The sequence below is a fragment of the Drosophila erecta genome, unplaced genomic scaffold (genome assembly GCF_003286155.1).
Source record: "Drosophila erecta strain 14021-0224.00,06,07 unplaced genomic scaffold, DereRS2 tig00000126-arrow-pilon, whole genome shotgun sequence".
Lineage (NCBI taxonomy): Eukaryota > Metazoa > Arthropoda > Insecta > Diptera > Drosophilidae > Drosophila > Drosophila erecta.
This window is the reverse complement of record NW_020825209.1, coordinates 5022156-5034548: the sequence shown is the minus strand read 5'-3', so window position 1 is coordinate 5034548 and position 12393 is coordinate 5022156. Positions and strand designations below refer to the sequence as shown.

The window sequence follows — 12393 nt, the reverse complement described above, 5'->3', positions numbered from 1 at the left end:
AGGACCAGGACCCTTGGCAAATGTTAACAATTTCTAAGTGAGCAGTTTAGTGGCCGCTTCCCAGGCCAAAATGCAACAGTTCCTCGAGTGCCCCTATCGAGTTGCGATTTGCGTCCGAACCCTTGAGATCTCGACTGCGACTTTTGCGGCTCGTGTGTCAGCTCGCATTAGGCTCAGGATCGCAAAAAGGTCCTTCGGCAGTCGACGAGTCCTTAAGTGCTGCGCAAGACAAAGGCCAGTTCTGGATTGCTCTTTTTTCTTCGCTTTATTATTACTACACACAATAGACGTCTTAAGACTAGGCACAAAAAAAGGTTGTAAAAAAAAATACTATATTGTTTGGAAAAAAATCGTGTTGCTTATGTTGTTGGTCTGCTGCGTATGTACAAAAATCATTTACAAAAATTTACAAAATTGCATCTAAAGCTAGGTTTAATTAAATATAGAAAAAAAAGATTTATATGTACGTTGGTTTTTTGTTCACAATTCACAATTACTGGGGCGTTATTCTTGGAAACATGGAAAGATGAACATGGGGAGTGTCTAATACTGTTGCTTTTTGGGTAATTCTATGGAAATCTTTTCGTGGATTTATACAAATTTTATTTAGCTTGCCACAAACACCTGCTTAAACTCATTTTTCGTGGCAGCTTAGACATGTTTTTTTAGCAAGCAGTTTTTATCTACAGCCGTGCCGAAAATAATGGTATATGGTTTATAATAACTTTCTTCAGTAATGCAGTTTGCTTGGTCATAAAATCTGTATGTACTTGTAGTCTTAAAACTCCTGCAGACATTTTGAATGTGGGAAAAAGTTTTGACATAATATCTAGAAGGGTTTGCAGTTCTTGAGAAACCACATTTATGTCTGAGAACCTTTACCTTGAACGCAGCTGAGTTTGCTTAAAAATCGTATGCATAAAAATCGTCTATGTGTATTCGAATTTTATTTTGGACTTTACAGTTTAAGAAAAAATGTGCTGCAACTTTTTTGAAAAGATGTTCACCATATGTCATAGTTCTCGAATACACACCACCCACTTGATTATTTCTTTAGACAAATTTGTGAGATCCAGCTATGAGGAGGAATGCATGCTCTCGGGGATGCTCAGACCTCCAGGGCCAGTTCCTCGTCATCATCCTCGTCCCGCTCCCGCTCCCGCTCCCGTTCGATGTCCCGCTCCTCGTCCCGCTCCCTGTCCTCGTCCTCGTTGAGCCGCTCACGATGCGGCGGACTACCCGGATTCAGGGGCGGACTGGGCGTGACCAGGCGCTGGCGACTGCTGCTGCTGGTCCGCTCGCAGTCCGCCTCGCTATTGGCGCTCTGGCTGGTGGCTGGGGAGCGGGACGCGGCTGGCGGCTGCTGCTGCTGCTGCTGCTGTTGGGCACCAGCGGATGCGGCCGCTGCCGCCGCAGCGGCATAGTAGCCGCTGAGCATGGGCGCCGAGCCGGGGGGCGGGGGAGCGGGCATGCCCGGCAGCGCCATGCCCGGCTGTATACTTGATGGATAAATGCGGTACGAGGCCGGGAGTGAGGGCTTCTGCATGGCTGCTGCTGCGGCCGCCTGGCGGTAATAGATGTCGATCGCGGAGGGCGTGGCTCCGTGTGGCGATTGGGCGGCAGCGGCGGCCGCGTACGGCCAGGCGCTCAAATAGGGCGTGGCACCGCCGTACAGCCGCTGGAAGGCCGCATAGTTGCCCGCCTCGGCCAGCAGTTCCAGGCCAACCGCCGTTTGACGCTTCCATTTGGTTCTGCAATTATAACAAAAATATATAAATTAATTAAATATGGTACAATGCTTAAAAATATATTTGCAATTATCTAGTAAAATATATAGGCCCATTTATTTTTTAAACATTCCCAGGAACCGAATGCAGGCTGCAGTGAAAGCCATCAAGTCCTCATCTTTAGCCTCGTCCTCTCGATTAATCATGGCATAGTAATGCCGAGTCATTCGAGGCCTCTCAGCCCAAAATATCCCGCCGTGCGGCTTGGAGGATTCCGCACCGACTGTTTATATTTCGCACTTAATTGTTTTGTCATTAATCTTGTGCCAGCCCACCAAAAAAAGAAGGAAATTGGAAATACAGCTAGGCGAAAACGGAAAACTGAAAACTGAAAACCGAAAACTAAGGCCTAATTGCCAGCGACCCGCCCTTCTTTTTTGGCAAATCCTTTAATTGTTCAAGGCGCCAGGACTTCGACCAAAACTAGAACTAGAACCAGGTCGGGATCGTTTATTTTTTACCATTTTTGCCCATTCATTGTAATATCCTTACGCACAGCAGCTGTGAAGTGTTTCGGCCTAATGGGATATATCGTGAGTTGACTTTGGACGAGGTTATGACAGCCAAAGGTTTTTGTTTGTTTTTCCTCATGCTCATTGAATTTCTGACTGCCTTTCGGGAGCGAAATTGGATTAGGAATGAGTTCTTAACTTCGTTGTGTAGCCAAGGTAAAATTGGAAATTGTGCACCTTCCTAGCTGTAATGGTAATTGAATTTGCCTAAATACTTTCACGAAATGTCATATAAGTCAGTCACTAGTGATGTCTTTGCTTAAGAAACTAAGTTTGCCCAGAGATATATATACCTACAAGCCGTGCTACACTTTTTTCACGTCTAAAAATACATGATAAAAGTGTATTAAAAATAAAATAAAGCCCGCAACCCCCTCGGAGAATTCACACAGCCATCAGTCATATCCGGTTGCGTTTTGCGCCGTCAGCTACGCAAGATGTTGGTCTGCTGCTCCTCATCTCCCATCTCCCATCTCCCACTCCCAGTCCACAATTCACAATTCCCAATTGTTGTGGCAAGCATTCTGTGCTCGAAATTGTGACAAGTCATTGGGCAATAATTAAAAACGAAAATAAAACGCGATCGAACGTAATAAGGCGGCAATCGAGACGAAAGACTTAAAAAAAGACAACAAACTTGCACTGAGAAAAATACGCAAAAAGCTGACGCCTCATTTGCAGAAGAGAATTTTTCGTTTAACGACTCGCAACGCAAAATGCTGCAAATTAAGCAATCAGCATAAAAAAAAGCACAACCAGCGATAAGGTGATGAATGCTGGAGAGAAAAAATGAGGAAATGCAGCCATTAAGACAAATTTTATTGGAAAACTGCGCGAAGAAATGGGCGCAACGCATTAAAGGCGCTGATTACCGAATACCCAGACAGCCCCCGTAAAAAACCGCCGGTGTAATCTCCATTAAACCACAAAGCGTGCCGCTCACCTGCGATTCTGGTACCAGGTCTTCACCTGGCAGTCGCTCAGCTCCAGCTTGTTGGCCAGCTCCATGCGATCCTGCACGCTGAGGTACTTCTGCCGCTCGAAGGACTTCTCCAGCGTCTGCAGCTGGTGGTCCGTGAAGGCGGTACGCGCCTTCCGCTGCTTCTTGCTCAGGCTCAGACTCAAGTGCGAGGAGGAGTCGCCGTTCGCCGAGCTGCCGTTCTTCAAGCTGTCCTCGCCATCGTCGTCCTTGCCACCTGGAAATGTGCAAAATAAAAATGCAAGTTAGGAAAGGCCAGAGCAAAACCTACGAATATCCATGCTGCTGCACAATAGAAAGCGAATGTTTTCAATTTCAATTCGAATGATTTGAAACGATTCTAAACGATTTCGCCCAGTGAACTGTGTTTGAGGAAACGACAAGGTATCTATTGTTGAGACCCCTTTTGGCATAGCCTCCTGACATCACTCGTATATTTGCAATTTTCTGCAACATTTACGCGCTTTTTTGTTCCTTTATGGCCGGCCAACATGCAACAAGACCAACTGCAGCCACAGTTGCAACAGTTGCAACTTGGCAGCAGAAGCGGCAGAAGCGGCAGCAGCAGCTACTGCTGCATGTGCATGTGGCAACATTGTTGTTGGTTTTGCCGCTGCGGCTGCTACCTTCTACTAATTTGCAATTAAACAGTTTATGAGCACAAATTACAACAACAACAAACAATTATCAGCATTACTTTGATGGATATGCACAGTGAAACTTGCCGCCAAGGAACGGCGGTCAGAGTGCAACGGCGACCTGTACTTATAAGTCGCTTAATGAAGTGGCAAGCTCTTTAAAATTTTCATTTTCTCTAAATTGTTTTTCTACTTATCGCAGCTTACCATAACTCTTACTAAGTATGTGCGAATAATTAAAAAAAATATTTAAAAATATTACGGCGCACTTTATTACCTAAAAAGAACGAACAAAGGAACGAATTTCTGTGAATTGCTTAAGTTAACGTTAAGTTTAAGTTACAATGCAATCCGAAAATTTGCGATTGAGTGTTTTGGCTTTGTGTGGTTGCCCGCAATTTCTCTCCGTGCATTTGAAAATCACTTGAGCTTGAAAATCTATCAGAAATCTGTTTTACTTTGTTGAATGCTTCACTAATAACGGAGGCACTTTCTGGAGCCGTCCACGCCCCCATCTTCCGCCTTCTGGCTTCCTCCTTCTCCTGCGGCAACTCCCCCTCCTCGCCGCCCCATTTTAAATGCATTAACAACCGTTCCCCGAAGAAGTTTGACTTTCAAAGCATTTCCGCAATTTCTGTTCCACACTTGCAGAGCTTGTAGTGCCCCCTCTTTCTGCCGCCCGTCGCCCCCTCTCTTTCACTCCGTCTTTCTGCCCCTGTTTTTTAGATGGTTAGCCCCCCCCCCAGCCCCTTGCAGTTTTTACATTCGCATTTGTAATTAAGTGCTTGTGGCTAAACTGTATTAAACATGCTTAAGTGTGCAGCTCCTATTGCCGCTCTCTTTTGCTCCAATGCTGCCCGTCTCCGTCTCCGTCTCTTTCTATTCTTATTTTTTTTCCTAGTTGGTGCTTTTTGTGTTTGCATTTTAATTGCGCAAGCGGCAGTAACCATGGGAAGAAGAAGCAGCCGCAACACATTTGCAATTGGCCCTTTTGCATTTTAATTAAAGAATAAAAGCAATGTTCTTCCTCCAGACCCTCCATTTCCAGCCCCTCCGCCGACCCCGCTCCTCCTCGGTTTTAGCTAAACGTTTATCAACATTTTGATAATGTTGGCGTTTAGTGCAGTCTAGTAACAACAGCAACAATAGCAACAACAGAAAGCGTTGCAAGTGCAGCAGCAACATGAGAAGCGAGTGGGCTTACATAACGGTGGTTGGCTTTTCGTGTTACCAGCATTATAATTTGTAATTATTATTGTGGCTGTTGGGTCTGCGATTTAACATTTCCTTCACGGAAAACGGCTGGAAAATGATGTTGGAAAATCAACAACGAAGCCTTTACTGCTCTACCATTAACTATGAGAACCTTGTACTTAAGGCATTTCATACTGGTTCGAATAATAATCATAACTTGTACTTAAGTTTTTCCAATTTTGCGAAGCCATCAAAGCCATCGTTAAAGCTCTCATTATTTACCCATGAAACACTTTGGTTAGGGCATAAGGCATATCAATCAAAAGTTAAATAATACAGGTATAAGTAAAAAGCAGTGCCGAAAAGCAGAAGCAGATCGCAAAATAGAAACAAAAGACTTGGGCAACGAACTTGGTTCGCATTTGCGCTTTTTGTGGCACACGTGAATTTTTCGTTTCACGTATCCATTAAACATTTTGTGGATTAAGTGGATGAGCTTCGCCTGCTCTGTTTTGAGCCGCATATATACACCGCATATGAATACGTGATCTTGGAAGCCAAAGCAAAAGTCTGGCATTCCAGAAATGCCAAAATATGTGAAAGACGATGCCCGAAAATATCAATTTCAATATTGAAACTCTTTTCGCCTTTTCTTTTTTTGTAGCACTCGATGGAGGCATTGAAGTGGCAGGAGTTACCCCATCTACCGCACTGATCCATCGATTATTTTTCGAGATCCCCCCTTTTTTCGATCAGTGTACGCTTCGATGGGCAGAGAACAAGCTTTTGGGTCGATTTCAAACGCGGTGCGCAGCAAGGATCGCCGTTTGAGCCTCGTTAAAAAACGCCCAGATGAGTAAAAAAAAGGACAAAAGAAGAAGAAGATTAAGAAAGAGGTGAGCAAAGACGGGGAGAAGGAGGGAGCGCAAGAAAGAGCAACAACTGTCGCTCGCACGCGTCTCAAGTGACACGCGAGTATTGGGTACATTAACATATCCCTCTCTTTCCCTGTGCATCGCGCTATTTCTTTCTATTCAATTATTAAGTGCATTTAATATAGCAACTTTTTGTAAACTTTAGTTTCAGTATGTTTAACCTATTTTCTTTCACTATTTCATTTTTTTTATATGCTACTTATTAACGCTTCTGATTTGCAAATAAGGGTATCAAAATATTATGTTTTGAGAATACCCTTCCTTGTCTCGTAGTATTTTTATCTTTTGTATTTTTCTCAGCGTGGGTTCTTCACAAAAGAGCGAGAGAGAAAGCGAGAATGTCAATGGGTGTTTATTTTTTGTGGAGACTGTGTGTGGGTTGTTTGGCTGCCCAGCCAGCAGATTAAATTAAATTTTGATTTTGATTTCTACAGTTTTATTTATATTTTTATTTATTTGCGTGTGTGTGGCACGGCTTGGCTTGTGGCTCAAGTCAAGGCAATTTCATTTGGAAAAATTGACAGCGGGAAGTCAAAACAGAAGGGGGTCACTTGAAGGGAGAAATCTCCGCTTTTTGGTTATGATTTAATTTGTTAATTGATTTTGGCACAAGTCAAAAAAACACGCGTAAATTTGAAAATTGTCCATGAAATTGGGCAAGCTTTAATTGAAACAAAATTACTCAGTGGCTGATAAATTATCGTTGAAAAACTAAATTGAGAACGAGCAATAAAAATAAACCACAAAATGTAAGCCTCTAAAAAACACACACACGTATGTTTACCTTACATAGTATTATAGGGAAATCAACATTCTGACCTCTTGATTTGTTTTCCCTGCTCTTTAAAATAAATACACATTTGTGCACGTTCTCTGCCTTTCTAAGTGATATTACTGCAAATCAATTGCAAACGCACGATTACGGCTATTTAATAGTAATTTGTTATAATTTGCATATCGCTTAAAAGCACTTAACGAGAGGTAAAAAGCAAACTAAAACTGGCAACAAAATCAATTAGATTATAGCATGCTAAACAAGGGTGGTGGGGCGCGGGGCGTGGCAGTACAGGGTATTCTGTTGACAGTTTTGACTGGGAAATAAGCTGAAAATAAGCGAACACTTGGCTAATCTGGCCAAGAAGTAGAGGGGCATTGGGACAAAAAAAAAAGAAAGAGACACATATACAGGGAGAGCGAGAGAGATAAAACCTGAGACACCTGCCTCAGACTCGGACTCAGACTCACCTGTATTTTCGAGTCTTTGGCTATCAACCCAGCATTTTCCCCTTTCGAGCCTCACAGTTTACGGTGGTTGTTGTTGCGGTTGTTGTTGGCCGTTATCTATTAGCCAACAGCCACAACAAAAACGACAAAAACGACAAAAACGACAAAAACAAGAGGAAAAACAACCACGCTTAGCACTCAATACATGATATATCTCGGTGGCGGGGAAATCGTAAATTTAAAGTGGTGCGGTGTCAGGGGTCAGATGGATAGGTGTAAATTGCCTTCGAGATCCCCTTGAATGTACACACAAAGTTCACAGTTTGGGCTACAAATTATATTCCAAATAGCAACCGAATCAGTGTATTTGTGTATGTATTATAAAATATGGTAACAGTTTATGTTTATGCATTCTCTATAGCCATAAAAGCGCTGGCCGTAAAAAAGTAGCTTATGCAGTTGAACTTTGGTAAAGTTTATTAATGGAACTTGTTTTAGTAATTACTGCCTTACTTTAGTTCCTTCAACTTTGTATGGAAACTGACTTGACGTTGAATACATTGAATACAATACGAATTAGCTTGATTTTGATTATTTTTTATTTGAATGCTGTTCTGCGAGGCTCTTCCGTTTATACCCATCAAAAATACCTCAGTTGTGATTCCTAACACATATAACTTGATCTTTCTTTAATCGGCGCCCGTTCATATAAGCAACTTTACTCATCTGCTCTAATGCCTCAAATATCACTAATACGGATTTGCTAGATATACTCCTTATATGCATCCCCGACTTCCAGTATCACCTGCTATATCCATCGATAGTTGAATCTTTAGCTGCCACTTTAGGTCACTATGCTATATATACTCGATGTACGCATCTGTATTATATAGTTGCTATATAGATTGCATACTTATATCACGACTTACCGCAATCGTCGCTGTCGCTGTCGTCGATTGTGCTCGCCTGGTCGCCGCTGATGCTGCTGCCGGCGCCACCGTGCAACATGTTGCCGTTGCCACTGCCATTGTTGTTGTTGCTGCTGTTGCCGCCGATGATGTTGCTGTTGCTGTTGCTGTTGGCACTGGCGCTAATGGTGTTGTTGTTGCTGGCACTGCTGCTGTTGTTGTTGTTGTTGTTGCTGCTGTTGTTGTTGCCACTGGCACCGCCCAACTGCTGCAGCATCAGCGGCGAACGGGACCGCTCATCGTGCATGGGATGATGCAGATGCGGATGGTGCTGCTGGTGGCTCAGGTGGCTCAAGTGGCTCAAGTGCTGGCCAGGATCACCGGGCAGCCCGTGACCGTGCCGATGCAGTGCCTCCAAGCGTTCCCTCTCTAGCTGCAGGTGATGCGGGTGGGGATGTTGCTGCTGCTGCTGTTGCTGCTGCTGCTGCTGCTGCAGCACGGCATAGTGGGCGGGCGGAAAGTGGGCGAGCAGATGGGGCGGCATGGGGTGGTGGGCATAGGGATTGCTGCCAGGTGGCGAATGCCTCTCCCTATAATGTTCCCGCTCCCGCTCCCGCTCCCTCTCCCGTTCAAAGCGCAGCAGCTGCTGCTGTTGCACGATGTACTGTTGCAGGGCAGCCTGCTGATGTTGCTGCTGCTGCTGCTGCTGATGATGATGATGATGCTGCTGCTGCTGCTGCTGCTGGTGATGGTGGTGATGCTGGGCGACCAGCGATTGCTCCCGCTCCGAGTCCGTCGGACTGCCACGCCCACCGCCGGAAGAGGCTGCTGCCAAGGCGGCCGCCGCTGCTGCCGCCGCCGCCGATGCGGCCGCCGCTCCTGCCAGAATATCGGTGATCATGAAGCGGGATCGGGTCGCCGTTGTGGCCGTGGCCGTCGTCGTGTTGCTGCCGACGGCCGGGGAAGCTGGACGCGGCATACCGCCGCCGACGGCAGCGGGATGATGAGCGGTGGCACTCGGTGCACTGCCAACGGGAGCTGCCGTTGTTGCGGACATTTCCGGTGGCATTGTGGTCATGTGTGGTTAGCCGACGACTCCGCTGCTGCACCTGCACTTTGCACCGAAAAAAAACAAATAGTGGTGGCTATGTACGTGTAACGCGAGTTTTTAGCACTTCTTCGGTTGATTGCTGCTAGCTGCTCTCACTTCTTTCTTAAACTGGGCAAGTTCTTGGACAGATCTTTCGATTGGTCTTGTTTTAGCAAAAGTTCACTTGGCTCAACTGGATTTTCAACGCAAATGTCGCTGCTGTGCGCGCACTTTGTGGTGTTTAAAAGCGGAGCAACAACCGCTCGCCTTTGGCTTTCGACCGAAACTGAAACTGGCTGCCCGCAACAGCAACTGCCAGCAGCAGCAGCAACAACAGCAGCAGCAACAGCAGCAGCAACAGCAGCAACAACAGCAGCAACAACAGCAAGGCAGCAAAAAACCAGTTGAGCCACCGCTTCCCATCAGCTGCCACCTGTCGTCGTCTCTTTTTCGCCCATTGACCTGGCCAAGTGGCGGTGTGGTGAGTTTCCCTCTCTGTCGCCCCGCGACTACCTCTCGCTCGCACCCACGGCTGCCCACATTTATTGCCCGCACTTATTGGTCGTAATTGGCAGCAATTGACATTCATTAGGCTTCAATCAGCGGGACTCAAGTCTGCGAGTGTGGTGAATTTCCGCCGGCAATGGCCGCGCGTCTAACGGTTATTTTTATGGCAAGTGGTGGAGTTGGCTGCTTTGAACTACAAGCGCATAAAAAGTATCGCACTTAGCTTCATGTTTTTTAGATAAATATGGTTGATTTTATTTATTTTTAAGTAGACATAATTATTTTTTTGTAAATACCTAATTTCTACAAATAAGAAAATTAAGGGTTCTTATCTTTTTGTTGGGTTCATTTCTTCCATTGTTAAATTGGTGATCAATAGCGAGAATTATTAAAATAAATAATATGTAGTAGTGGCTGTGAATACATAATCTATTTCCTTTATAATATATTTAAAATAATAATACCAAGATATAACAGCATTGCTAAATGCTTGTTTCTACAAGAATGGCGTTATTGCAATATGCCGCCAGTACCAATGTGTTTAATTGTACTGTTTTAGAAGGTTTTCCTGCCCAACATGACTTGCCATAAACTTTTTATGGCAACTGGAAACTCAACACGATTATGGCAGCGGGCAGCTGCTGCCTTTGCTTCTGCTTCCACTTCTGCTGTTGCTTCTGCTGTTGCTTTTGCTGCTGTATCTGATGGACAGATATCCGGATGGCAAGATGGATGGATGGGATGCTGTCAACCCTGTTTTGTGGCCAGGCCACGCCCCCTTAAACTGGTTTGTGCGAGCGAGAGGCAGGCGGCACGACATCTGACCATCTCGCTTTGGCCCAAGGCCTGGCCGCCTGTGGCTCGCCTCAGGCCCTCTCGCTCTGCGTACTTTGTTGTTGGTGTCTTTTGTTATTTTTGCGCTTGTTAACACTTTTTGTTTGGCATTTAAACAGTAAATTGGCAGCAGTTAAATGCTGCACGCTTCCCTCTCTGTCGCACGCGATAGTGCCCTCTCTTTCCAGTCACTTCTGTTTTACTTCTTGTATCGATGTCAATTTGCTGCCTAATGTGCAAGTGAATGGATCTCAGAGGGGCGGGTATCCACGAGGGGGGCCTCCTACCTCCTACCCCCTCAACCCCCGGACTAACAGGCGTGCTCCGGTGGGCAGGAGCTACTCGAGGAGGCCGTCTTTGTCGCCTGGAGGCGGATGCTCCCGCTGCCACATGGTTATTGTATGGTTAGCTTTTCAAAATGGCCTCACGGCGGCAGCAATTGTCGGGTATTACTGGCCATTGGTATGTATCCGAGTTCCTGTCGCCAAACGCTTCCAGGAATGCCGTAGCCTAATCATAGATATATCCCAAGCATTTACGACCTGACAAACGATCGGGCTGGAGCAGGAAAACGAAGACGTGACCGGGATCATGGGCTGCAATTTGTATTCCCTCTGTAATATAAGCTTTAACATTAATTGATATGAAGAATAAATAAATTGGGAGTACGTTGGAAGAAAGTGTTTCCAATATTTTTAAGTATCTTCCATTTTGAATGAAAACAAAATTTATAAATATGGGCACACCAATTTCGGTACTTGTAGAACTATAAATATTTTTCAAGATGATAACACGCAAGCAAAATAGATAGCACACGTCCTTGAAATTAAAACAAATTAAATACAACTTTCGAATTTATTTAAAAAAACATATTTTAATGGAAGTGATAAGTAACTGAAATCCGCAGATATTGAGTATATTTCGGCACTTACTGCACGTGCTCTAATTTTAATTGGAATTCCCCCAAGCCTATCCGTCTAAAAGTAACTTCCCCATCCAACACTCTCTCCCCTCTTTTGTATCTCTCTCTCTCTCTATCTCTCTCTCTCTCTCCCTCTCTCTCTCTCTCTCTCTCTGGATGTCGAAACACCACCCCATTAATGAGGTTTCCGTAAAAATGTGACAATAATTTATCTTTCAGCATTCCCTTTGCCTGCTAATGAGGCAACTTGACTTTCGCCACTCTCCCGCACTCGCAATCACCAAAAATCCCACGGATATTCGACGTATTTTCATTTTCCAGCTGGGTCCGCCATTTTGTCGAGGTCTAACTAACGGCACTTGCCGCTCATTCAGCGGCTACAAAGCGAAATATAATACACAGCAGCAAAATAAGTTAATTAAAGATGAGCTCGCTATAAACACCAAAAGGTGGAAATGCGACAGAGAAACACTCTAACTGAGGCGAATATTTGTGATTTTTAGCCATTACCAGAAAGTTACTATCAAAACGTTTACTATAGGCGTAAGTTTTAGGCTAATAATATCGGGGTACCAAAATTGGGAACGGTTCTCGAATGAGAAACCAAGTGACAATTAGATTTCCTGAAAATCCCAACAAGCATGAGCGGAACCATAAGATACTCAAGGTTTTGAGTACCAGACCCCCAAAGTAACAATTTTCAGACCGCTACCACCATTAAACAGCTTCCAGCTTTAAAAAATCACATATACCATCCTAATATCTCCACAGATCTTACCGAAACCAAAGCTTTTCACATCCATTGGAGTAATTAACGGCGAGTACCAACTTTCAGAACCCTATCATCGGTGAAAGCCCAGTTC

At 44.7% G+C, this 12393-nt stretch overlaps 1 protein-coding gene across 1 annotated transcript; it reads right to left on the bottom strand.

Moving 5' to 3' along the window:
• Nucleotides 1–204: 204 nt before the first annotated feature.
• On the bottom strand, nucleotides 205–9556 carry LOC6550204 (homeobox protein B-H2). The gene is made up of 3 exons (XM_001977524.3): nucleotides 8199–9556; nucleotides 3243–3495; nucleotides 205–1751 (listed from the first exon to the last, which is right to left on the bottom strand). The coding sequence occupies exons 1-3, from the start codon at nucleotides 9253–9255 to the stop codon at nucleotides 1109–1111; spliced, it is 1953 nt and encodes a 650-aa protein (XP_001977560.1). The 5' UTR covers nucleotides 9256–9556; the 3' UTR covers nucleotides 205–1108.
• Between the last annotated feature and the right edge of the window lie 2837 nt (nucleotides 9557–12393).

What these genes read in the sequence shown, in the direction of transcription:
- LOC6550204 (XM_001977524.3), bottom strand. Translation starts at nt 9,255, where the DNA reads ATGACCACAATGCCACCGGAAATGTCCGCAACAACGGCAGCTCCCGTT. An exon ending in CAGCGACAGCGACGATTGCG is followed by an intron (nt 3,496 to 8,198) that starts GTAAGTCGTGAT and finishes GCACATTTCCAG; the next exon opens with GTGGCAAGGACGACGATGGC. An exon ending in ACCTGGTACCAGAATCGCAG is followed by an intron (nt 1,752 to 3,242) that starts GTGAGCGGCACG and finishes TTATAATTGCAG; the next exon opens with AACCAAATGGAAGCGTCAAA.